Source organism: Dendrobates tinctorius, unplaced genomic scaffold (genome assembly GCF_039654945.1).
Source record: "Dendrobates tinctorius isolate UK_male_01 unplaced genomic scaffold, ASM3965494v1 ptg000309l, whole genome shotgun sequence".
NCBI classification, from domain to species: Eukaryota; Metazoa; Chordata; class Amphibia; order Anura; family Dendrobatidae; genus Dendrobates; species Dendrobates tinctorius.
The window spans coordinates 2,031,267-2,058,471 of record NW_027361976.1 but is presented as its reverse complement, the minus strand read 5'-3'; the positions used below and the strand labels follow the sequence as shown (position 1 = coordinate 2,058,471).

At 46.3% G+C, this 27,205-nt stretch overlaps 2 protein-coding genes across 2 annotated transcripts in view; one reads left to right on the top strand and one right to left on the bottom strand.

Annotated features, from left to right (window-relative positions):
• AKAP14 (A-kinase anchoring protein 14) lies at nt 1-21,510 on the top strand. Its single transcript, XM_073560945.1, has 6 exons — nt 1-196; nt 2,300-2,438; nt 2,517-2,608; nt 7,147-7,326; nt 10,963-11,015; nt 12,166-21,510. The coding sequence occupies exons 2-6, from the start codon at nt 2,309-2,311 to the stop codon at nt 12,248-12,250; spliced, it is 540 nt and encodes a 179-aa protein (XP_073417046.1). The 5' UTR covers nt 1-196; nt 2,300-2,308; the 3' UTR covers nt 12,251-21,510.
• NKAP (NFKB activating protein) overlaps nt 21,172-27,205 on the bottom strand; it is a 53,664-nt gene continuing 47,630 nt past the window's right edge. The window contains exon 9 of the mRNA XM_073560943.1: nt 21,172-22,412. Within this exon, the coding sequence (XP_073417044.1) occupies nt 22,238-22,412 (175 nt within the window). The 3' untranslated portion in view covers nt 21,172-22,237. The remainder of the gene's footprint in view (nt 22,413-27,205) is intronic.

The following is a 27,205-nucleotide window of genomic DNA, read 5'->3' as shown; positions in this document are numbered from 1 at the left end:
GAGGACGCTGGGTGATGTCAGCATGCAGCAGGCCAAACCCTGTGAGTGACCGCTCCAGGCATTGGAGACTGCAGTCCGCCTGCCATTGGTTTCTGCACACATCTCCATAGCTACATCTGTATTCAAACACTTCTCTGTGCTCAGCACAAGCTGTGCCATATGCCACACGGCTCCCAGCAAGCAGGAGGCTAATCAGGTAGGTAGTCCTTTTATTGTAAGTGCTTGTTCGCTCCCTGTGTAACACGATGTAGCAGAGCTGATGTCATCACGGTACACCCCTCTGTGTGATATGCCAATGTGTCATCCGTGCTTTTATCATTCACAATCACAAAGATGAAGAATTCAGCTCTGCTACATCTGTATCTGGACAGTAGTCTTAAATGACAGCGGTCTGCGGAGACAAAAGGAAATAGAAATGATGGTGGTAGAAATATAAGACTGCACTCGGATGACAGCGCAGTCCAATTTTTACGAACTGGCAGAATGGAGATGGAGGAATATTTTGTTATTCATCTCCTCATCCGAGAAAATCGGATCACACTCTGATCAAACAGTGATTAGCGTAATCAGACCAATTTGCTCAGATGAGAACAAATACGGTCTGGCGAGCCTAGCCTTAGGCTGGGGCTACACAGCGACTTGGAGACGCAGGTCGTGGGGTCAAAAAATCGCTGTAAGCTGCTGCTACATCGCAGTGTAGCGCAGGCGAATGGAATTGCATTGCCACACGCAAGGTCCTGCCCCAAACAAGTAGCAAAGAGTCCTATTTTTTCTTACTTGTCACGTTAGGTTGCTGGTTGTAATGTGATCCCATGCACCCGCACTATGCTGCGATGTAGCAGTGGCATACTACGATGTTTGGTAGCCCAGCCGGTGTTCCTGCCCATGTAGCTGCGTGCAAATTGCCTCTTCAGAAAGAGGACTTGAACGCTATAGCGCCACCTGTTGGTAGTAGCGATCCTACAAATCACAATCAACCCTTTAACGAGTCTTGTATATGACGTAGGATAAAAGCAACGGTGTTTCGGACTATTGGCTCTCGTCAGTGCAAAGTACGAGACCTGATTTGGCTAGGTGAGAGGCTCTGGACTGGGGTCTAAGGCTGTGTGCACACGCTGCGGATTTTGCCGCTGTTCCGCAGCGGTTTTGGTGTACAGTACCATGATTCCCTATGGGAATCAAAAACCGCAATGCAGACGGTGCGGAATTTTCCGCGCGGATTATCTGCGGTTTTCAATCCGCAGAAAGAATTGACATGTCAATTCTTTCTGCGGATTCCCCTGCGGTTTGCCATCTCCTCCATTGAGGAGATGAAAAACCGCAGGGCAAAACCGCAGAGCAATCCGCAGGTAAAACCGCAGGTCTTTTGACCTGCGGTTTCACCTGCGGATTTTACAAAATCCGCGCGGATGAATCCGCACCTAATCCGCAGCGTGTGCACACACCCTAAGGGGTAATGTTTCTCCTTGTGGAGAGTGACATGCCAGCTCTGGCTTGCCAAGGCGAGGAGGCTTACTTGCCCTGCAATGCAATGTAGCAATGTAACACCAAATTGGGAAGAACAGTGGACGAGACAGATGCTGAAATCATGGTAAATGTACAATGATAAAATAACTCGCAAAATTGTTTTATTATGCTGATAAACAGATATTAATATTTTGGGAAATTTCTCACATTTCTATTACTTTAGTCCTAGTATCCTGAAACTGAGGGAATGCTTCAAAGGTGTTTTCCAGCCAGCACTAGGAGAGGGGATTCTCTCACTGTGGCACCCTATTTTCCATCTCTGCCCTGCTACCTACAATACACAGACTAATAGAAATGAGATCATGTTTCATATGTAACAGATGGGTCTCTGACTTGGCTCACATGAGTTACTTTGCACATTTTTTCCCTCCTGAAGTCTCAATACATTGTTGGGCAGCATGGAGGCTCAATGGTTAGTACAGTGGCTCAGTGATTAGCATTGTAGCACTGGGGTTCTGGGTTCAAATCCCACCAAGGACAGCATCTGCAAGGAGTTTGTATGTTCTCCCCATGTTTTCGTGGGTTTCCTCCCACACTCCAAAGACATACTGATAGGGAATATAGATTGTGAGCCCCATCGGGGACAGTGATGTCTATAAAGTGCGGTGGAATCTGTAAAAAAAACAAAAATACCTGGATCTCTGTAATGAGAGCTGATGGTCTCACTAAGATAAGTAATAGGTGAAACAGCAGTAATACATGATAACCAAGTCAAGAAAGGAATAAGTGAGAAAAGGAGATTTCATAATATAAAAATGTCTATTTTTTATAGCAGGGTAAAATGGACTCTGAGGAACTGTACATTGCAGCACTCAAAGCAAAAGCTTGTGAGCTGGTAGAAGCTGCCATGAGAAATGCCCAGGAGAGCCTGAGAAGCCTACAAATCCCGCAAGGAGAGGAGTCAGTTACAGGTACAATGGACCTGCTTATTTCACCTGCCGGACAGGCGTCTACAGCTCAGTACAGTAATATATAATGTCTTGTTCTAGAGCAGGAGCATGAAGTGAAGAACATACCATGGATCTCCTGTCAGGATTTCACTGTGGAGCTGGGAAAGAAACAAATTGAAGAATACGTCTCAGTAAGATTGAAGCACATATTAAAGAAGCACCCCTCCTCCCATCAAAGGATTATCCTCTTAATATATTGCAATCATCATATTATATAGCACTGTGTACATACAATTGCTCATTTTGCCTTTCTACCCACCTAATTCTTCTCTTTCCTCTGTCCTGTGTAGAAATAGGAAGTCTCTTGTCCCTGCATTTATCATCCCCCTCTTCAACTCCTGACCCTGCTCTTCCTCCTCCCTGCAAGGGACTTTTGCAGCCACTTATGATTCATGCATGGAAAATTGACCTCCTGTTCCTACCTAGAGCTTAGAAGGATTCAGCTAGTCAGTCTTAAATCACGTGATATCATGAGGCCTAATGGAAATGAAGATGATGATTGCAATATATTAAAAGGATAACAATTTTGATGGGAGCAGTGCTTCTTTGAGCATGATGCATGGAAGGTTTATTTAAAGGGAATCTGTCACCCCATTTTCGGCCTATAAGCTGCGGCCACCGCCATCAGGGGCTTATCTACAGTATTCTATAATGCTGTAGATAAGCCCCCCCCCCCCCCCCCCCCCCGATGTAACTTGAAAGATAAGAAAAACAAGTTAGATTATACTCACCGGGGAGCGGGGCCAGGAAAGGTCAGAGAGGTCTGATGCCTGCGCACTGCAGTACTTTACTGTGCCCTCAACAGGGCAGAGAAAGTACGCCTGCGCAGGAGCCGCAGCAGAAGTAAGAAGGAGGACGTCATCTCTAGAAGATGGGAGGCGCCGGACCGGACCGAGACACCCATCGGACTGGACTTGATCCCCGGGTGAGTAATCTAACTCATTTTTCTTATCTTTCAGGTTACATCGGGGGCTTATCTACAGCATTAGGGTACCGTTACACCTAGCGACTCACCAGCGATCCCGACCAGCGATATGACGCTGTCAGGATCGCTGGTGAATCGCTGGGTGGTCGCTAGTGAGCTGCCACACAGGCAGATCTCACCAGCGACATCGCTGGGGACGGGGGGTCGCTACATACCTGTCAGACGCGGCGATCCTGCGTCCTCCCGCCCGGCTCCACGCGTCGCTCGTCGTCACAGCAGGAAGCGCCGCAGGAAGCTGACGACGAGAAATGGTCCAGCAGCTTCTCGCGCGATCAGCGATAATCAGCGGGGGAGCCGGTTGGAGGTAAGTATCACATGCAGCGATATCGCTAGTAATATCGCTGCAACATCACAAAATCGGTGACTTTACAGCGATATTGCTAGCGATATCACAGTGTGTAACGGGGGCTTTACAGAATGCTGTAGATAAGCCCCTGATGGCGGTGGCTGCAGCTTATAGGCCAAAAATGGGGTGACAGATTCCCTTTAAGTCGTGGCTGTTTTTTTATTTTGCAAAATTGATGGAAATGTGTAAAGTATAGTTTATAACACAAAGGCAGGCAGGCATGTATGACATCCTTGCCCCCACCAGGAAGCTGGAGTCACAGTTGGAACTTTTGACACCAACATATTGGAATAAGATGGTTCACCAGTGCTTGCCATAATCCATTCCGAGTCCTTATAGCTGTGTGACCCTTGTATTGTCACATTTCTGTGCAGGCTAAAACTTCAGGGCTTTTTACATTACACATCTTGCTCTCACTCTGCAGTTTGTGATTGCATGACCAAAATTTCATAAGTTAATTTAATTCATGTGGAACATTGGTGGTAATGACCCTGCTAAACAACCCCCAATCAGAAAACATTCTTTGAAAGCATAATGGTTTATGTTAACCGCAAGTTGGCTTTGGTAATGTTTTGACTGCATCAAAACCAAATGATCTGCCCTTAAAGGGGTTGTCCACTAGTTGGACAACCTTTCTGAATCCCTATGTTTCCACCTTGTAAAATGATAGCACCTATACTCACCTGTGGTGCAGATGCTGTTCCAGCGGTGTTGGTATTGGCTCTCCCGTGACATTGGGGGCAAGTGAGATAGCAGCAGCAGCTCTCACTTTCTCCGGACGTATGTGATTTGTCGGAAAATGAGGAGAGTGATGCCAGTGCTGATTGGCAGCAGGGTTCGCGTGACATAACAATGTCATGTTAGATCCGAGAGAGCCAGTGCCAATACCGCTTGAACGGCAGGTGAGTATTGGTGTTTCTATTTTACAAGGGTGTAACATAGTAATTGAGAGGGGGCTCTTCGAGTATTGGACAACCCCTTTAAGGTCAACATACTCATTAGGCTGACTTTTATTTATTACTAGCTGAAGAGCCGGTCGCTGCCCGGGCATAGTAACTAACTGTGGTTAGTTATAGCAAATTATAATTATCCTCCATCCCATAGTCCCGTGCCCATATACCCATCTTACATATCCTCCATCCCATAGTCCCGTGCCCATATACCCATCATACATATCCTCCATCCCATAGTCGAGTGCCCATATACCCATCGCACATCCTCCATCCCATAGTCCCATGCCCATATACCCATCACACATCCTCCATCCCATAGTCCCATGCCCATATACCCATCATACATATTCGCCATCCCATAGTCGAGTGCCCATATACCCATCACACATCCTTCATCTCATAGTCCCATGCCCATATACCCATCATACATATCCTCCATCCCATAGTCCCTTGCCCATATACCCATCATACATATCCTCAATCCCATAGTCCCGTGCCCATATACCCATCATACATATTCGCCATCCCACAGTCGAGTGCCCATATACCCATCACACATCCTTCATCTCATAGTCCCATGCCCATATACCCATCATACATATCCTCCATCCCATAGTCCCTTGCCCATATACCCATCATACATATCCTCAATCCCATAGTCCCGTGCCCATATACCCATCATACATATTCGCCATCCCATAGTCGAGTGCCCATATACCCATCACACATCCTTCATCTCATAGTCCCATGCCCATATACCCATCATACATATCCGCCATCCCATAGTCCCGTGCCCATATACCCGTCATACATATCCTCCATCCCATAGTCCAGTGCCCATATACCCATCTTACATATCCTCCATCCCATAGTCCCGTGCCCATATACCCATCATACATATCCTCCATCCCATAGTCGAGTGCCCATATACCCATCGCACATCCTCCATCCCATAGTCCCATGCCCATATACCCATCACACATCCTCCATCCCATAGTCCCATGCCCATATACCCATCATACATATTCGCCATCCCATAGTCGAGTGCCCATATACCCATCACACATCCTTCATCTCATAGTCCCATGCCCATATACCCATCATACATATCCTCCATCCCATAGTCCCTTGCCCATATACCCATCATACATATCCTCAATCCCATAGTCCCGTGCCCATATACCCATCATACATATTCGCCATCCCATAGTCGAGTGGCCATATACCCATCACACATCCTTCATCTCATAGTCCCATGCCCATATACCCATCATACATATCCGCCATCCCATAGTCCCGTGCCCATATACCCGTCATACATATCCTCCATCCCATAGTCCAGTGCCCATATACCCATCACACATCCTCCATCCCATAGTCCAGTGCCCATATACCCATCATACATATCCTCCATCCCATAGTCCAGTGCCCATATACCCATCACACATCCTCCATCCCATAGTCCAGTGCCCATATACCCATCATACACATCCTCCATCCCATAGTCCCGTGCCCATATACCCATCATACATATCCGCCATCCCATAGTCCCGTGCCCATATACCCATCACACATATCCTCCAAACCATAGTCCAGTGCCCATATACCCATCACACATCCTCCATCCCATAGTCAACCATTATGACATCATAGTGGGCGACGGGGCTTGCAACTTATGATGACATCAGCGTCGCCATGGCAACCATTATGATATCATAATGAGGAGCGGGGCTTGATACGCACACACTTTTTTCCCCATTATATAGATAGGGGCAAAATTGTTTGGCGAATTGGAACGCGCAGGGTTAAAATTTCGCCTCACAACATAGCCTAGGACACTCTCAGGGTCCAGACGTGTGACTGTGCCAAATTTTGTGGCTGTAGCTGCGACGGTGCGGATGCCAATCCCGGACATACATACACACACATACATACATACATACACACACACACACACACTTGAGCTTTATATATTAGATATATGTTGGCCTTTACCCTTTCAGCTTACATTTACCCCATCCATTGGATAGTATAGCATAAACCCAAGAAACTAAATTCATAGGTCCAAGCAGAGGTCTATCGTGCACAACTCCGCTCCATTCATTCTGTATGGGAAATTGCCGAGCCCAATACTCGGCCATCTCTGGTGTTCCGATAGAGATGCTTGACATCAGCGCCATTCAGACATGGGTTTGGAGAGCCCCATTCTGGAGATTGGTGGGGATCCCAGTAGTAAGTGCACCAGCAATTAGTAGGTTTTCCCCTATCCTATGCTATTAATAGGTGATAACTTATATATTTCGTACGAACCCCTTATTCAACAGTTACAATTTTTATCTTACATGCAAAAATAGACAATAAAATAATCTTATTTGTTGTGAACAGACATGGGAATTCCATGAGAGTTGGCTGTACTGTACAGATTTCCTGAGAGAAGAAGAGACCGAGTTCAATAAACTCTTCCATTATAGGATGAGATGGAGTATCCCAACCTGTAGGAAGCCAATTCCCAGGGCGACTGCCTGTGTCTACTTTACCGTAAAAATCTCCAAAATTAAACCTTCAGTAAGTATGATTCTACAACTGATCCACATATAGTTGTAGTAAAAGCTGAAAAATGTCAAAAGAACATATACATGATGAACTATAGAAATGGAGGCATCCAGGGGCAAGGCTACAAAAGCCAAAGAATTTTACACAGGTCACAGTAAATCAAGGGGGACGACATTGACTGAAAAGTGAATTACAGCGCCAACTACAAGGCGCTATTCATACAGTGCAGCATTGATGCCCTAGACTCAGCCCGGAGCTGATTTTTGCTTGTTGTCATTGTTAGTAGATTATATATCTTTGTTTATCTGGAAATTGCATTAAACTCATATAGTTTGTGTGTGTAAGGCTGGCTTCAGACGTGCACATTTTACATGCAGCGCACGGCCCCGCCCCCTGCCCGCCCCGTCCGGTCATTTCCTCCTACTATCGCACACGGCTGCATGCGATCTGCGCACCCTATCTTTAGCATAGGGTGCGCAGACCGCGCACTGGCCGTGCGCTAGTAGGATTTTTGCGCCTTTTGAAGTTGCACCGGTGTGGGCCGAACGCACCATGTTGCATTTTGGTGCGCTCGGCGCACCTTCAAAAGTGCGCAGCGCACGCAAAAATCCTACTAGCGCACGGCCAGCGCAAGGTCTGTGCACCCTATGCTAAAGATAGGGTGCGCAGATCACATGCAGCCGTGTCCGATAGTAGGATGAAATGACCGGACGGGGTGGGCAGGGGGCAGGGCTTAGCGGCGCCGTGCGCTGCATGTAAAATGCGCTAGTCTGAAGCTAGCCTTAGAGTAAGGTGTTATGCAAACGTCTGTAGCTCTCGGTCCGATCACAGAACGCAATGCACTGGACTGCCTGTGGATTTCCTGACACCAACATGACAGCCTACTAGAAACATAATTAAGTTTTCATGCTCTATATAAGTACACTTATATTCATAAAGGCTATAAATAAACTGACACCCCAGATTTTCTTTGGAGAGTCTTGGAAAATCATATTCCCGTGTATTTCTTGGTTCTCGTGGGCTGTAAACTGCGTTCCATAAACTTTTAAGCTTGAATTAGACCTGTTAAAATGTGTGCACGAGAATATAGTATATTTTACTAAATCTGAAAAAAAATTTCAAGAGGGAAGAAAAGGCAAAAATGCAATTCTGGCATTGTTTTTTTTTCTACTTTACAACATTCATTGTGCAGGAAAAATTACCTTGAAACATAATTGATCTGGTCAGTCCGATTATGACAATACTAAACATGCAGCATTTTTTTTTATTTGTGTGATAAAAAAGAATTCAGAATATTGTAAAAAAAAATTAGGGGGGAGGTGGATGTTTCGCCATTTTCTGAGACCTGTTATATTTTATCTTTCTGTTGATGGGGCTGAGTGAAGGCTTGTTTTTTTTGCTAGGTGAATATTTTTTACAATAAAAAACAAACCAACTTTTTTTTTACATTATTTTGTAGTCATATTAATGGACTTGAACCTTTGGTCATATAAAATATATACTGATATATATACACTGCTCAAAAAAATAAAGGGAACACAGCAGAATATAACTCCAAGTAAATAAAACTTCTCTGAAATCAAACAGTCCACTTAGGAAGCAAAACTGAGTGACAATCAATTTCACATGCTGTTGTGCAAATGGAATAGACAACAGATGGAAATTATTGGCCATTATCAAGACACCCTCAATAAAGGAGTGGTTCTGCAGGTGGGGACCACAGAACACATCTCAGTACCAATGCTTTCTGGCTGATGTTTTGGTCACTTTTGAATGTTGGTTGTGCTTTCAAACTCGTGGTACCATGAGATGGACTCTACTGCCCACACAAGTGGCTCAGGTAGTGCAGCTCATCCAGGATGGCACATCAATGTGAGCTGTGGCAAGAAGGTTTGCTGTGTCTGCCAGCGTAGTGTCCAGAGGCTGGAGGCGCTACCAGGAGACAGGCCAGTACACCAGGAGATGTGGAGGGGGCCATAGGGGGGCAACAACCTAGCAGCAGGACCCCTACCTTCGCCTTTATGCAAGGAGGATCAGGAGAAGCACTGCCAGAGCCCTGCAAAATAACCTCCAGCAGGTCACAAATGTGCATGTGTCTGCACAAACGGTTAGAAAATGACTCCATGAGGATGGTCTGAGTACCTCACGTCCACAGATGGGGGTTCTGCTCACAGCCCAACACCGTACAGCCCTCCAAAGAAATGCCACCCCACACCATTACTGACCCACTACCACACCAGTCATGCTGAAGGATGTTGCAGGCAGCAGATCGCTCTCCACAGCGTTTCCAGACTCTGTCACTTGTGCTCAGTGTGAACCTGCTTTCATCTGTGAAGAGCACAGGGCACCAGTGGCGAATTTGCCAATTCTGGTGTTCTGTGGCAAATGCCAAGCGTCCTGCACGGTGTTGGGCTGTGAACACAACCACCATTTGTGGACGTCGGGCCCTCAGACCATCCTCATGGAGTCGGTTTCTAACCATTTGTGCAGACACATGCACATTTGTGGCCTGCTGGAGATCATTTTGCAGGGCTCTGGCAGTGCTCCTCCTGTTCCTCCTTGCACAAAGGCGGAGGTAGTGGTCCTGCTGCTGGGTTGTTGCCCTCCTACGGCCCCCTCCACGTCTCCTGGTAGCGCGTCCAGCCTCTGGATACTACGCTGACAGACACAGCAAACCTTCTTGCCACAGCTCGCATTGAAATGCCATCGTGGATGTGCTGCACTACCTGAGCCACTTGTGTGGGTTGTAGAGTACATCTCATGCTACCACGAGTGTGAAAGCACAACCAACATTCAAAAGTCACCAAAACATCAGCCTGAAAGCATTGGTACTGAGATGTGGTCTGTGGTCCCCACCTGCAGAACCACTCCTTTGTTGAGGGTGTCTTGATAATTGCCAATAATTTCCATCTGCTGTCTATTCCATTTGCACAACAGCATGTGAAATTGATTGTCAATCAGTGTTGCTTCCTACGGGGACTGTTTGATTTCACAGAAGTTTAATTTACTTGGAGCTATATTCTGTTGTTTAAGTGTTCCCTTTATTTTTTTGAGCAGTGTAGTAAAAATCTCTGTCTCCTATGGAGCTCAGCCTATGTCCGAGCTTCAGAGGAGGACCGAGAGGATTACGGCAGGTGTCTTCAGCAAGTCCCCGGTTTTCATAGTAACGCATAATCACCGAGTATAGAGAGGCTGTAACCGTGCTCCCTGCATTGACTGACAGCAGCTCAGCATTAGTGCTGGCTATCAGTCAGGGCCAGGGGCGCAGTTTACGCCACTGCTCTCTATACACAGAGCAGTGACTGAACCCATGCCAGTGCTGCCCCATGACTGAATGTCGAACACTTCCAGGGGGGATAAAGTTCATTTCCTCCCGGCAGCGACCCTCTAAGTGCAGGCGCATGGCAGGTTCAGAACGCTATTAATCTGCAGGTAATAGCCTGTGACTATGAATGCAGCTATGGGGTCAGAACACACTGAGTTCATACAAGTACACACGTGGAGATTTACTAAAATCTTGTATTTCGGCAGCACCCAGTTCTGGTGTAGGAAACAGAACACTAGGCAGAGCTTACTGATAAGTATCTTTCTCAGGTGGATGGAGATTTCTTTCTTCCTTTAATATCTGAATTTGTTTTTATTTTTCAGACTTTACCTGTTGAAGTTTTCTTTGTCTTCGAATCCAACAAACTAATTCACAGGTAATGTAGAAGCCGAAAAATTGTACCTTTCTGGCTCCTCTACGCATGTGTAATTTGTCCCTCCATCACATAACCATTCTGGAGCATTTTCTCTTATAGCTGCACTATGCCGTTACTAGGTTATTCCTTCTCGAAATTAATGAATACATTGACAAATGGGTGTTACCATTCCCTCTAGTGAAAGGGGTGTGTCCCCACCGAGTCTGGCATTGTTAGTACTGATTGATCAGTTGTCAGACTGTGTGGGGACATCACTTTCTACCGTTGTCAAGTTACCTATGTAGGAGGGATAAGGGCTTGTTCACATGTTGCGTTTTTGCCATGAAAAATGCATTTTACAATACCAGCAAAAGTGAATTAGATTCATGAAGTCTCAAACAGACTGTTTATTTTCTCATTGCAGATTTCAAGCAGTTCAGATCTGCAGCAGGTTATTCTATCAGCGGTTTTCACCCATGCAAATGAGGGGGGGGGGGGGGGGACACAAGCAAAAACGTGCCAATTTTGCGCAATGTTTTGCCAAGAGACGCTTTTGGTGCAGATATAATTGCCTCAAATCCTTAAAAGAGTTATCAGGGACTTTGGTAGTTGCTAACTACCGGCCTGTATTACACAACGACCGTCTTAGGCGTTGACTCTTCTGCTTCGTTGGATCTCACGTCAACAGAGCAGCTCTTCTTCATGTCTCCTCTGTTACCGGGAAGTTACTGCGGGCATCATGCTGATTGACAGCCGGCTCCCTGCAGTTAGGCAGCTGGGACCCTGCTGTCAATCAGCTTGACAGGCAATGACTTCCTGATGGCAGGGCAGAGCGAAAGCAAAAAAAAAAAAAAGCTATGTTGACGTGATGTTTGCGGAAGCAGGAAAATCGCCAGCAGAAGCTGTCTGTGATTGCACATTGCACGTAGGTTGCTATAGTTGTCGGCAGCGCGAGTCTCGTTTTGCTCGTTCGAGTGATCGCCAAGATAATAATGAAATGAGAATTTTTTTTTTTTTAACACCCGTTCTCGATCTTGTAGTGTCAATGCCCTTCAGGCCAACCTCCAGCATTATCAGATATACGTCCAATTTATTTCTCCGTGCCAATCTGATTGAACTTTCTAATTATTATTATTATTTTTTTTTTCTTTAACTTTTGTACTTTCTACAGGCCTGGACAGACACGATTCAGAGAAAAATGGCTGAAGGACATAATTGAAAGCAAGTTGATTATGATGAGCAGCATTACATTTTAATATTGCACCGTTCCCTTTAAAGACATTCATGCCAAAGCATACGACTTGTAGAAAACATATTTGAAGAAAGGATGCAGCTGCGGAACAATGTGTCAGGCAGTCACTGTAATAACGTCTATGCTGGCTGACGGATTGTAAGTTCCTTGTGTGGACTTTAAACTCGCTTGAAACAGTAAAACTAAGTTCCCACAATGAGATTTTGAAAATGCGTATTTCCACTGCGCTAAAACCAAATCAAGTGTCCTACAGTTCTAGAAAAGTGGATGGGATTTATAGAAATATCTTGCTTTTTTATATACTGCATATATAGTTTTGTTTTTATTAACACTGCATAAACTGACCAGTGGTGCGTTTTTTTAAGTCTATAACATGTCAATTTCTCTAGTGGGCACACTGAGTTTTATGTGCAGAGTTTCCCCATAGACTTGCAATAGATGGGAAAAATCCGCAGGTAACTTACCCATATGCTATGGAAGTTCACCAAAAATGCATGCAAGTCACACAGTGTATCAATAAAGTTATGTCAAAGCCACATGCCAGGGAGTATTGAAAACACATCAGCTTTATTTAACCCCTTAAGCCCCCAGTTATTTTTGTTTTTTGCTCCCCTTCTTTCAATTTTTTTTGGTAAATATGGCCATGTGAGGGCTTGTTTATTGTGTGACGAGTTGTACTTTTGAACAACACCATTAACATCTCGTGTACTGGAAAATAAATTCCAAGTGCGGTGAAATTGCAAAAAAAAAAAGAAAAGTGCAGTCCCACATTTGTGTTGTTTACCCTGTTCACTAAATCAGGGTTCCCCAACTCCAGTCCTCAAGGCCCACCAACAGATCATATTTTCAGGATTTCCTTAAGCCCCCGTTACACATAGCGATATCGCAAGCAATATCGCTGCAACGTCACCGATTTTGTGACGTAGCAGCAATATTGCTAGCGATATCACTATGTTTGATACTTACCTCCGACTGGCTCCCCCACTGCTCATCGCTGGTCGCGCGAGAACGTCCTGGACCATTTCTCGTCGGGCGCTTCCTGCGGCGCCGATGAGCGACGCGTGGACGTCAGGATCACCGCGTCTGACAGGTAAGTAGTGACCCCCGCTATGTCGCTGTTGAGATCTGCCTGTGTGGCAGTTCACTAGCGACCACTTAGCGATGCACCAGCGATCCATATCATTTGTCGGGATCGCTGGTGCATCGCTAAGTGTAACGGTACCCTTCGTATTGCCCAGGTGGTAATTGCATCACCTGTACAACACAAAGGAAATCCTGAAAACATGATCTGTTGGTGGGCCTTGAGGACTGGAGTTGGGGAACCCTGCACTAAATGCAAAAACTGCCCTGCCGTTATGATTGTCTAGGTCATTATGAGTTCATAGACACCAAACATGTCTAGGTTCTTTTTTATCTAAGTGGTGGAAAAAAAAAGTTTTGTTAAAAAAAAAAAAAAAAAAAAAAAAAAAAGGTGCCATTTTCCGAGACCTGTAGCGTCTCCATTTTTCGTGATTTCGGGTTGGGCGAGGGCTTATTTTTTGCACACCGAGCTGACTTTTTTAATACCATTTCCGTGCAGATACGATCTTTTGATCGCCATTATTGCATTTTAATGCACTGTTGCGGCGACCAAAAAAGATGGATTTTTGGTTCTTACCGTAAAATCTCTTTCTTGGAGCCTTCATTGGGGGACACAGATTACCATGGTGTATGCTGCTGCTGCTAGGAGGCTGATACTATGCAAAAAACAAGAAAATTGACTCCTCCCCGTCAGTATACACCCACCGACAGATACCAAGTACCTCAGTTGGTGAGAAAGCAGTAGGAGAAGCCACGGAACTATAAACATATGTACCAACTCAACAAGGGACTCAAGGACCCAACACTGTACAACTTAAACAGGGAGGGTGCTGTGTCCCCCAATGAAGGCTCCAAGAAAGAGATTTTACGGTAAGAACCAAAAATCCATCTTTCTTTATCGCCTTATTGGGGGACACAGATTACCATGGGACGTTCCAAAGCAGTCCCAAGGGCGGGAACAGCAACAAGGAACGAAAGAACAGGAAGGGCTTAGGTCGGCCGATGCGCCACCGCAGCCTGCAGGACCTTCCTACCAACGACTGCATCAGACAAAGCCCGGGTATGAACCCTGTAGAACCTCGCAAACGTATGCAAGAACGACCAGGTCGCGGCCCTGCAAATTTGCAGAGCCGAAGCCTGGTGTCGAACGACCCACGAAGCTGCCACCGCCCGGGTGGAGTGAGTTCTCACTCCCGGAGGCGGCCGTTTTTCCTGACGACGGTATGCTTCCAGAATAGTAGAAAGAATCCAGCGAGCGATTGTGGATTTGGATGCCGGAAGCCCTTTCCGGTGACCAGAGATGACCAGCAATGAATCGGATTGACGAAGTGAAGCAGTCCTAGCGAGATAAACACGCAAGGCTCTAACAACGTCCAGTTTGTGGAGTGACTTCTCAAAAGGGTGAGAAGGAGCAGGACAAAATGATGGAAGAACGATATCCTCGTTGATGTGGAAGGAGGATACCACCTTTGGGAGAAAAGAAGGAACGGGCCTGAGGACGACTTTATCCTGATGGAGTACCAGCTAAGGAGAACGACATGACAGGGCCGCTAATTCAGAAACTCTTCTGATGGATGTTATGGCAATCAGAAAGGTTACCTTCCATGAAAGAAAAAACAAAGGAATGTCCTGGAAGGGCTCAAACGGCGCTTTTTTTGGAGAGCGCTAAGAACGAGATTGAGATCCCACGGTTCTATCGGTGAATGATGAGGAGGGGCCACATGAGCGACTCCTTGGAGAAATGTCTTAACCTGCGGTAAAGAAGCGAGCTTCCTTTGAAAAAGGATAAACAAAGCGGAAACCTGGCCCTTGAGGGTACTGAGAGACAGACTCGAATCTAAGCCAGGCTGGAGAATGGAAAAGCACATTGGAAAGACTCTTATCGTCGCACCAACGGAAAAAGGCCTTCCAATGCCTATGGTAGATGCGGGAAGAGGCTGGTTTCCTGGCTTTGACCATCGTCTGAAACATCTGGTTGGAAAAAAACCTGATTCTCTTAAGGTTGCGGCCTCAACGGCCATGCCGTTAAATTCAGAAACCGAGAAGTCTCGTGGTAAAGGGGGCCTTGCGAGAGAAGATCCGGACGGTCTGGAAGCCTCCAGGGGATGTTCGCGAGCATGTTCACCAGTTCCGCATACCAAGGCCTTCTTGGCCAGTCTGGAGCCACAAGAAACACTGGCACGCCTTCCGATTTTATCTTCTTGACCACTCTTGGGATCAAGGCAAGAGGTGGAAACAGATAAGGGAGTTGGAACTGGGACCACGGAATTACTAGGGCGTCGCAAGCGACGGCTAGAGGGTCCCTGGACCTGGCTACGAAACGCGGAACCTTGTGGTTCATCCGAGATGCCATGAGGTCGACATCTGGATAACCCCAGCGCTCGCATATCTGATCGAAGACTGTGGAATGGAGAGACCATTCGCCTGACGCTAGGCTTTGGCGACTCAGAAAGCCGGCTGCCCAGTTTTCCACCCCTGGAATGTGAACAGCGGAGATTGCTATTGCTGGAACGTACTGTTCTGCCCAGCGCAGTATCTTGGCCACTTCTGACATCACTTGGTTGCTGCGCGTGCCGCCATGATGGTTTATGTACTCCACAGCCATGGCGTTGTCCGACTGAATGCGGACCGGCTTGCCGATGAGAAGAGGTTGCCAGCGAAGAAGGGCCAGGAAGATTGCTCTGATTTCGAGAAGATTGATAGGGAGCAGAGCTTCCTGTGGAATCCAGCGTCCTTGGGCCGTTCTCTGATGGAAAACCGCTCCCCAACCTAGAAGGCTGGCATCGGTGGTAATGACTTGCCACTGGAGCGGGAGGAAGGACCTCCCCTGGAGGACTGACGTAGGCATTGCCCACCAAGTCAGGGAATGCCTCACTCTGAGAGGGAGGAGAATGGGGCGGTCTAAGGACAACGTCGTCTTGTCCCAAGCTGAGAGAAGGGACAGCTGAAGGGGGCGAAGATGAAACTGTGCAAAAGGCACTGCCTCCATGAAAGCCACCATCTTCCCCAGAACTTTCATGCAGAGCCGAAGGGGAATGGGCTTCGGCCGTTTGAGAGCTCGAATTTCTTTGGACAGAGATGCAAATCTTTCCCTCGGAAGAAACACCCGGGCCAGATTCGTGTTGAATTCCATGCCTAGGAAGGTCAGACGCTGAGTGGGTCTGAGAATGGACTTTTCTTTGTTGACTAACCATCCGAGACGGCCGAGGGTATCCAGGGTTATGTGAAGACTCAGGAGACAGTCTTGACGGGACGAGCCTTTGAACAAGAGATCGTCCAGATAAGGGATGATGAGAATCCCCCTGGATCGAAGGATGGCCATGACAGTCACCATCACCTTTGTGAAAACACGGGGAGCAGAGGCTAGGCCAAAGGGAAGAGCCGTGAATTGATAGATTTTCCTGAATCGCAAACCGAAGATATTTCTGATGTGAAGATAAGCGTCCCGTATGTCCACAGAGCAGAGGAATTCTCCGGGTTCCATTGAGGCGATCACTGATCGAAGAGACTCCATTTTGAAGTGGAGAATCTTCACATGGCGATTGAGCAACTTGAGGTCCAGGACTGGTCGAAGGGTCCCGTTTTTTTTCAGGACTACGAAAAAATTTGAGTAGAACCCTGAAAACCGTTCATCTGAGGGAACGGGGACAATCACTCCAGCGGAAAGAAGGGAGGAGACGGCTTGAAAGAATCCCGGAACGTGGGACCGCTGTCTTGGGGGTCGAGACAGGAAAAAAACGTCTGTTTGGCTGGGAAGCAAATTCGATCTTGTATCCGGATGCGATGATTTCCCTGACCCAAACATCGTCGACAACAGACAGCCAAGCGTCCGCGAAAAAGGAAAGTCTGCCTCCCACCCTGGAAAAACTTCCAGGTGGGGGTGACCCGTCACTTGGAGGAGAACCTTGCTGGGTAGATTTTTCTGTGGACGAGAAGGCAGGAAAGGGCCTAAACTGCCGGAAACCCTTTCTGTTAAAAAAGCGTTTTGGCCGAGACTGAAGAAGAGAAGTGCTCTTACCACCAGTGGCATCCAAAATTATTTGATCTAGCTTGGCTCCAAAGAGCCGAGAACCAAGGAAAGGCAGATTGGTAAGCGACTTTTTAGAGGTGGTATCTGCATTCCATGACTTTAGCCAAATGACTCGGCGTACGGCTACTATGTTGCTGTTAGCCCTTGCTACGCACCCAGCCGCATCCAAGGAGGCGGCTGAGAGGTATTTACCCGCATGATTAATTTGATCTGCTAGATCTGCCAGCTCGTCCTGGAGAGCTGCCGCTAAGATGCCTCTGCGAAGAGTTTTTGCCCAAGCTGCAATGACTTTTGCCACCCAGGAGGAAGCGAAAATAGGGCAGAGAGAGGCCCCGGATGCCTCAAAAATAGACTTAGCCAGAGATTCTATCTTCCTGTCTGTTGGATCCTTAAGCGATGCCCTGTCCAGAAGGGATAGAACCGTCTTAGAGGCTATACGAGAGACGGGAGGATCCACCTCGGGGGCTTTGGTCCATTTTGTGAGCAGATCGACATCAAAGGGATACAGGACATCTAAGTACCTGCGGCCTGAAAAGCGTTGTTCAGGGTGCTCCCAATGTTTGGTTAGAGTAGTATCGAACTCCTTGTGGTTTGGAAGGGTTCGGGATGGAGGCCTCGCTCGTTTAAATGGAACAGAACATTCCTGAGGAGGTTCGTCCTGCTTAATTTCCAAGGTTTGGAAGATGGCAGAAAGAAGACTATCGACCATATTCCGCGTTTTAGATATATTATCTGCTTCTGAACTAGATCCCGATTGGGGATCGTCGTCAGACCTAGGGTCGTCCTCTGAAGACGGAGAAGGACACCTGGGAGAAGCCGACGGGCCTATCGAACTGGAAGACGAGCCAGACAGAACATGCTTCCTAGAAATCCTACTCGGCCTGTCCCTCTGAAGGTCGCGGTCAGGTGCGGATGACTCACCTTGAGAGGCGGTCGGTGCACAGGTGGCTGTAGATAGCTGAGGCTAACATTCTAGGACCTGGACCAGGGACTGAGAGACTTTAGTCAGATCGGAGACCGACTAGAACATTGCAACGGCCCACTCTGGGAGAGGGGAAGTGCCCTCATCCCGGGAATCGGTGTGCTCCTGAGAGGCCGACATAGCAGAAGGGCTGCAGGACAGGCAGAGGGGAGACGACTGACCTGACGCCCACTTCCTTTTACAGCGTGCACAAGCGTAGTGGATAACGGTGGGCTTGAAAGATAGCGCCTTTGAAGGGTTAAACATAGGTATGTTGAGCACTATGGCTGCACTAAATAGTAGGGCTGCAGAGGAGAGACAATTTTTCCATTAAGCGCCGAGCCTACCGAAGTTCTGACGAGCTGGACCCTGACGTGTCCCCCAAGCAGCGCAGGAAGCCAGTGAAATTGCAGGAGGAAGCTGGCTGTGATCTCGGTGGGCGGCACTTGGCGTCGTGACGAGACTAGGCAATGGCAGAGGAGGGGCGCGGTAAAAATGGAGATTGACGTCCTTAAAAAGAAAGTAGCGCTGTGATTGTGTGAAATGGGCGCGAGAAAAAAGCGCGCCCAGAGTGGAAATTCACGCCCAGAGAAAAGGGAGCGCGCTCAGAACAGGGAGGAGGGAGCGCGCTGAAAGCGAAACCATGTCTCCCTCCCCGCCAAGCTCTTATACAGATGCCCGCGGCATAATAAAAGGTGAGGCTGCGTTGATCCGCTGCTTACAAGGACCCCCCTGTGTCCTAGTAGACCTTGTGTGCCTCTTTCCCTGATCCTAGTATAACCGGAGCACGGCTGCGAAGTGAGGCGCGCGGCTGCAGTGGGGGAGTAGAGGCGGGAAATTCAAAGTTTGAAACCACTGCTTGTGAAAACATACGGGGCTAAAGGGATCGTTAGGATCTTACCTGACGTCCCTGAAGAGGATGACCGCAGGGGCATGCATAGCAGACAGGCCGCTGGGAGAGGTCCTCTTACCCGTGTCACGTAGAAGACGGCGTCCTTTTGTTGGGAGCGATGGCGACTACCGTCTTCCTCTCAGCCCTGTCCTGGGATAGGGATGAGGCGTTGTTTTGGCAAGGACCGGCCACCTGTCGTCCGCCCATAGCACCGAATGGTGATATGGAAAAAGTCCTGCCTGCGGTACTGAGAGTTGCGATGTGGGCGACACCACACTGCTCGCTCAGCCGCATGATATGGGAAAGCAGGGTGAACATTTACCCCGTTTCCCGATGTAGAATCTGGAAAATAAATGGGAAAAGATTAATACACACACACAAAAACCTAAAAGAAAATGGTTAGATGCGGATCTGGGGAGATCCCAGTCCGCCTCCTACAGACACTAAGCACAAACTCAGGTACTTGGTATCTGTCGGTGGGTGTATACTGCCGGGGAGGAGTCAATTTTCTTGTTTTTTTGCATAGTGTCAGCCTCCTAGCAGCAGCAGCATACACCATGGTAATCTGTGTCCCCCAATAAGGCGATAAAGAAAACGTAATTCTGGTGTTTTGACTTTTTCTTGTTACGCCGTTTAGCAATCGGGTTAATTATTTTCTTATATTGATAGATCGGGCAATTCTGAACGTGCCGATACCAATTATGGGTATGTTTGATTTTTTTTTTATTGTTTATATTGAATTGGGCAAAAAGGGGGGCGATTTGAACTTTTATATATTTAATATTTTTTTTTTATTTTGCAAGCTTCAATAGTCTCCATGGCTTGAAGCTGCCATAATCCGATGGGCTCTTCTACATACAGGCGATGATCAGATCGCCTGTATGTAGCAGAATTGCTCACTTGCTACGATCGCTGACCACTGGGTGGCGCTCATAGCAATCCATCAGTGACAACCATAGAGGTCTGCTGGAGACCTCTGGTTGTCATGCCAACCCATCGGTGACCCACAATCATGTGGCAGAGGTCACTGATGGGTGGGATTTCTGTGCGCTTGCTGGAAGCGCATGTGAAATGCTGCTGTCAGAGATTGACAGCAGCATTTAACTAGTTAACAGCTGCGGGTGGATCACGATTCCACCCACGGCTGTTAGAGGTACATGTCAGCTGTTCAAAACTGCTGACATGTGCCGGGAAAAGATGTGGACTCACCGCCGGAGCCCACATCAAAAGGAGGGAGTCCAAAATGACATCCCAAAAAGAGACAAACCACAGTTTTAAAAAAATGCAAAAAAAATGCAGGTCAAAAATAAAGTACTCAAAAAAACAATGTAAAAAATAAAAGTAACCCACTTTACATAATAGATGGCTTTGGCCTTGAAATCCACTACATGTCAATTTATTCTGTGGATGTTGGAGCATATTTTACCCTTTGCAATGCATACATGAAATGTGCATAAAATACACACTTTCTGTAGCAGTATTGTCATGCCTTCTGTGGTGTCCCATCATTATTATTAAAGTATTTATAATATATTGGCCGGGTGATATTGAAACTGTTCTGCAATACGGTATATTCTGTAGTATGTTGGCTATTTGGAACATCACTTTAAAAATATGAATGATAACGCAGAACTATAAAATATTCATAAAACTATTTATTTTACCTAAGTTCTGCTTTAATTACGGTAGATTATATAAAACACATTTGCCATAAATGCTAAGAAAGTTTTTTTTTTTTTTTTTTAAATCCCTTCCTGACGTGACATGATTACGATTGTATGAAGGGGGTTTAGTAGCCAAGCACTCTGGATACAGGATGGGGTGCTGGCTGTGGCATACAGCCGACACCTACCTCTAACAGCAGCGATCCCACTTCCCCCAAAATTGCAAAGAGTGATCAAAACATTATATGTAATAAGAAAAATAACTACAGCGATGGAAAAATAAGTTAGAAAATGTGGATTTCAGAAAATGGAGACAAACTATTTATTTTTTTTACAATATTTTGAAACCAAAAAAATATATACATTTATACATTAAAATAAAGGCAAAGCTATACAAGATGCATGGGTAAAAAGTGACACATATTGGAGCTTTACATTAGAAGTATACTCCCCCAGGTATGCCTTCAACGTATACCTGAGGTGTAGTGTGTACAGAGACTTGACTTTAAAACCAGTTAATCAGAAAGAAATTTTTAATTTTAAGGGTTTGTCATTTTATCAGATTTATAAGATGTGTTGGGAAATGATTTTGTGGCACTTACTAATGTATAAGTATTAAAGGCTCTCGTTTCACTTATTAGTGCACCTTTCTTCTCAGCTTTCCAGTCTATTAAATGGCCTTTGGTGGAAAAAAGTGCGACCAGACCTGTCCATCATCCTCCAACAGAAAAACACCTCAAGCTGGATCCAATAGGGAAGGCTGATGGACAGGACTGTATTCAGCCCTCATGTTCTCTAGGGGAAAGGGTTGTATTCCATCAGTTCCTGGAGACTGGACCAGTTCAGTAATTTTTCTCCTTCATTTGAGTCCCAGGTGTTCCTGCAGCTATAAAACATGCACACATTAGTGTACGGACAGAAAGAAAGTCTGTCTTCAAGATAGCTGCCTCCAAGGAACATTTTAGTAATAAGACATCAAAAGCTATATACAGAGAGTGGGAATGAGCTGTGATCCTACACTCAACTTGTGAAATCTTCTAGAAATCCAAAATAATCAATAATCATAAAGTTAAACCCAAATATCGGATCACAAAATATTTTGCAGTTTTTTAATAAGTTATTTAAAAACATAACAGACCATGGGTTCCCATATTAAATCTGAACAAAAGGTTTGCTAGAAGACAGAAGATTGTAATTATTCTGCCATGTGTGAATCTAGGTATATACAAAGAATTTAAGACGTTCTTATTGGAAAAAAGACAAAACTACCCCACCCCTCAAAAAAAAAAAAGAAAAAAAAAATAGATCTTCTGGATATGCTCAGAAATTGACTCCAGGTACAACAAAATACTGTAAAAGTCGTCTTATTTGTCCTCCTTTCCCTTGGTTTTTCTGTACACCATCTCCCTGAAACTTGACAAGATCTTGTTTTCTCTCTTGCGTCTCTCTTCTTGGTTGAAGGAAGCCAGGGCCCTTTTCTCATCGGCACTGTAAATCTGGTTCTCCTTACGCAGACGAACAGCCTCCATACGGCGATGTCTTAAAAACAAAAACAATGACATGTCAACTCAGAACAAATCAAAATGCTACAAGATTTTCTTAAAAGGAACCTTTCACTGGATTTTTTAACTTGAAACTGAGTAACGCAACAGAGAGGAGCCAGAAAACCACAGCATCTGATTGCTCCTACACCTGCACTGAAGCACTTTTCCTTCTTTTTAACCCAGCAGTATTTTTGGTTTTGCGTTTTTTTGCTACCCTTCTTCCCAGAGCCATAACTTTTTTAATTTTTCCATCACTATGGCCATGTGAGGGCTTGTTTTTTTTCGGGTTGTACTTTTGAATGGCACCATTGGTTTTAACATATCGGGTACTGGAAAATGAGAAAAAATTCCAAGTGCGGTGAAATTGCAAAAAAAATGCAATCCCACAGTTGTTTTTTGTTTTCCTTTTTTACTAGGTTCACTAAGTGCTCGAACTGACTTGCCATTATGATTCTCCATGTCATTACGAGTTCATAGACACCAAACATGTCTAAGTTCTTTTTTATCTAAGTAGTGAAAAAAATCCCAACGTTTGTAAAAAAAAAAAAAAAAAAAAAAAAAAAAAAAAATATTGCGCCATTTTCCGATACCCGTAGCATCTCCATTTTTCGCAATCTCGGGCTGGGTGACGGCTTATTTTTTGTGTGCTGAGCTGACGTTTTTATCGATACTATTTTGGTGCAGATACGATCTTTTGATCGCCCGCTAATGCATTATAATGCAATGTCACGGCGACCAAAAAGAAACGTAATTCTTGTGTTTTGACTTTTTTTCCTCTCTACACCGTTTAGCGATCAGGTTAATCCTTTGTTTTTTAATTGACAGATTGTTATTTATTTATATAGCACCATTGATTCGATAGTGGTGAGGAGGTAGCGGGGTCATTGCAGGCTGTAAGCTTTCTTGAAGAGGTGGGTTTTCAGGTTCCGTCTGAAGGATCCGAATATGGTTGATAGTCGGACATGTTGGGGTAAAGAATTCCAGAGGATAGGGGATATTCGGGAGAAGTCTTGGAGGCGGTTGGGTGACGAGCGAATAAGTGTGGAGGAGAGAAGGAGGTTTGGGAGGACCAGAGATTACGTGACGGAAGGTATCGGAAGATTAGTTCAGAGACACATGGAGGAGACAGGTTATAGATGGCCTTGTAGGTCAGTATTGTCATGATCCAGGTTGGATGATGACAGTTAAAAGCACATGTAACCTATTTTTTTCCTTAAGCTGTGTGCTTAAGTTTGGTTTTGCCCCCAATGGCCATTAGGGTTATTACACAGTGGTGTCTTTTGTTCTAGTTTGCCCCCCGGTGGTGGTGAGCGTTATTGCACATGATTATAAAGTAGGTGTGATTGCTGGCTCTTAGCTATAAAAGAGTGTCAGGTGTTGCAATCACTGTTGGTGATATTGCTCATTCCAACCAAGTCTGGTGGAGGAAGAAACAACTGAGAGGAGTTCCTTGAAGCTCAGGCAGAGCTCTGGTGTAGTAGCTTCAGGTGGAAACTGAATTCTGGTGGTGGACTCTGTTGCTTGGAGAATAGCAACAGAGCAAAGCTAAGTGGTGTTACCCCTGTTTTGTGACTTTCCTTTTGTGTGATTCAGTGCAGTGGTGGGATTAGTTTCTGCACCATCCATTTCACTAGTGAGGGATAGGTGCAGGACGAGCTAGGGTTCTTAGGTTCCAGCTCGGCGACAGGTGCGGAGCCTGTATAGGGACTGTTAGGAGTGTAGAGACTGGCTCAGGGGAGTGCAGGAGGTCTCCACGTCACCGTTCCCTATCGCAGGGCCCACCATTGTAATTGTTTCCCTGGCGTTTCCCCTTATTATTTAAATTCGCTCTGCTGGAGACGGTGTATCCAGTTTCACGTGTAATTTTGAAATTCGCCTGCTGGAGGCGGTGTATCCGCCTGCACGTTTTATTATTTAAATTCGCCCTACTGGAGGCGGTATATCCGGCTGCACGTTTTATTATTTAAATTCGCCCTACTGGAGGCGGTGTATCCAGGATCGCGTGTGTCATAAAAATTTGCCCTGCTGGAGGCGGTGTGTCCAGTCACACGTGACCATTACAAGTATTAGTAATTTGAACTGGATTCGCTGAGGAAATGTGAGCCAGTGAAGAGATTTGTAGAGGTGAGAAGCGGAGGAGTAGTGAGGAGAGAGATGAATTAGTCGGGCAGCAGAGTTAAGGATGGAATGGAGAGGTGCGAGGGTGTTAGCAGGGAGGCCACAGAAAAGGGAGTTGCAGTAGTCAAGTCGGGACATGATGAGGGCATGCACAAGCATTTTAGTAGATTGAGGGTTGAGGAAAGGACGGATTTTGGAAATATTTTTGAGCTGGAGGCGACAGGAGGAAGAGAGACCTTGGATGTGCGGTTTGAAGGGCAGTGCAGAGTCAAAGGTTACTCCAAGGCAGCGGACTTCCGGTACGAGGGAAAGCGTGATGTAATTACTTGTGATAGATAGGTCAGGTAAGGAAGATCTGTGAGATGGAGGAAAGATGATGAGTTCAGATTTGTCCACATTGAGCTTGAGGAAGCTAGAGGAGAAGAAGGCGTATATGGCTGTTAGACACTTCGGAATTCTGGACAGCAGAGAGGTGACCTCTGGGCCAGAGAGGTAGATCTGAGTGTCATCAGCATAAAGGTGGTACTGGAATCCATGGGACTTTGAGTTGCCCCAGGCCAAGTGTATAGATTGAGAAGAGTAGGGGTCCTAGAACAGAGCCTTGGGGGACTCCAACAGAGAGGGTGGGATGAGGAGGTATTGTGGGAGATGCTGAATGTGCAGTTTGAAAGGTATGAGGAGATCCATGATAGGGCGAGGTCTTTAATGCCAAAGGAGGAGAGGATCTGTAGTAGGAGGCAGTGGTCAACTGCGTCGAATGCAGAGGACAGGTCTAGAAGCAGGAGTATAGAGTATTGTCCGTTTGCTTTGGCTGTAAGAAGGTCGTTAGTAATTTTGGTCAGGGCTGTCTCAGTGGAGTGATGAGGGCAGAAATCAGATTGTAGATTGTCAAAGAGCAAGTTATAGGACAGGTGGGAGGAAAGTTCAGCGTGGAGTTTGGAAGCGAATGGGAGCAGCGATATTGGGCGATAGCTGGACATAGCGGTTGGGTCGAGGGTTGGTTTTTTAAGGATAGGCGTGATTGTGGCATGTTTGAAAGCAGAAGGGAAAGTACTGGAAGTTAGTGATAGCTTGAATAGGTGGGTTAGGATGGGATAAGTGTGGTGGTGAGGCTGGGGAAGAGGTGGGATGGGGTCGAGTGCACAGGTTGTGAGGTGCGATTTGGAGAGGGAGGTTGGATAGGGAGGTTATGGGGTTTGGGCATTGGTCTGGTATACAAAGGGGTTGCGGTGGTTGAACAATGAAGACTTGCCTTGGGAGATTCTGAAAGCAGCGATACCAAATATGTGTTTGATTTTTTTTTTACTTTTAATGGGGTGAAAGGCGGGTGATTTTAACTTTTATATTTATTAAATATTTTTACAAACATTTTTTTTCACTTTTGGCATGCTTCAATAGTCTCCATGGGAGACTAGAAGCTACCATAACCCGATCGGCTCTGCTACATACAAGCGACGATCAGTTTGCCTGTATGTACCTGAATTACTCACTTGCTATGAGCGCCGACCACTGGGTGGCGCTCTCACAGCAAGCTGGCAGTGGCAACCATAGAGGTCTCCAGGAGACCTCTGGTTGTCATGCCAACCCATTGGTGACCCACGATCACGTGACGGAGGTCACTGATGGGTGGATTTCTGGCACGATTGCCGAAAAGTGCTTGTTAAATGTCGCCGTCAGCGTTTGACAGGGGCATTTAATGGGTTAATAGCCGCAGGTGGATCGCGATTCCACCCGCGGCTGTTCTGGGTACATGTCAGCTGTTTTGAACAGCTGACACGTGCCAGGAAAGATGTGGGCTCACCGCCAGAGCCCACATCAAAGGGAGGGTGTCCGACATTGGCGTACTATTACGCCCAATGTTAGAAAGGGGTTAATGGTGTTTATTTCTTTTGGCAGAACAGGGGTTAATCAGCCATGTTGGAAACTCTGGGAGTCTGAGCTCTCAGATGAGCACGGTTAGCTACTCTTATCGCCTATATACTCTAGGTCCTGATTAAAACCCACGTCAGATTTAGCTTTTGCTGCATGGCTTAGGAGGAGAGATGTTTATATGAGAAGTAGTTTTGGAGGAGTTATCTGTGACTGTTGCGTGGGTTTGTAAGTGCGTTAAGTGTCCCTTCCCTCCTCTTACTTTGTTTTCTCCCCACCCTCGACTCCCCGATGCATTCCTCTGTTATATGTGAGTGAATATTTGTGTGCCCGGTATTTTCAGTTACCCCCTTGTTTATGTAGCTTTGCTTGTCGGGTTGGTGTACTGCGGAGCACAGTATTGCCCCTCTAACCTGGGTGGGGGAAGAGAACAGAAGGAGGGCTAACTCAGGAGATAAGGCAAAGGTGGCGGTCCCGGCATCTTCACCTTCAGAAGTATCCCGGGGAATAGGGCGAGCTAGGGCGCTCACTAGTGGTAGGAACAGGGAAGGAGCCCCTGGTCCTGGGTCGCCCGACAGCTGAGCCGTGACAGTATCTGCTCCAGTTGGTGGTACTCCCCCCGATTCTTCTGTGCCCCTTTGTTCAAGGTTATGCCCCTAGTAATAAAGTTCTCCCTTCAACCAAATGGGTGTATGCCTCATAACCTCTCTGTGGGAGCAGCAGTGTTTTGATAGCTTTTTTAAAATTCTGATGTGGGCCAAACGCCCCCGAGCACTGTAAAGTACACCCAGTTGGATGAAA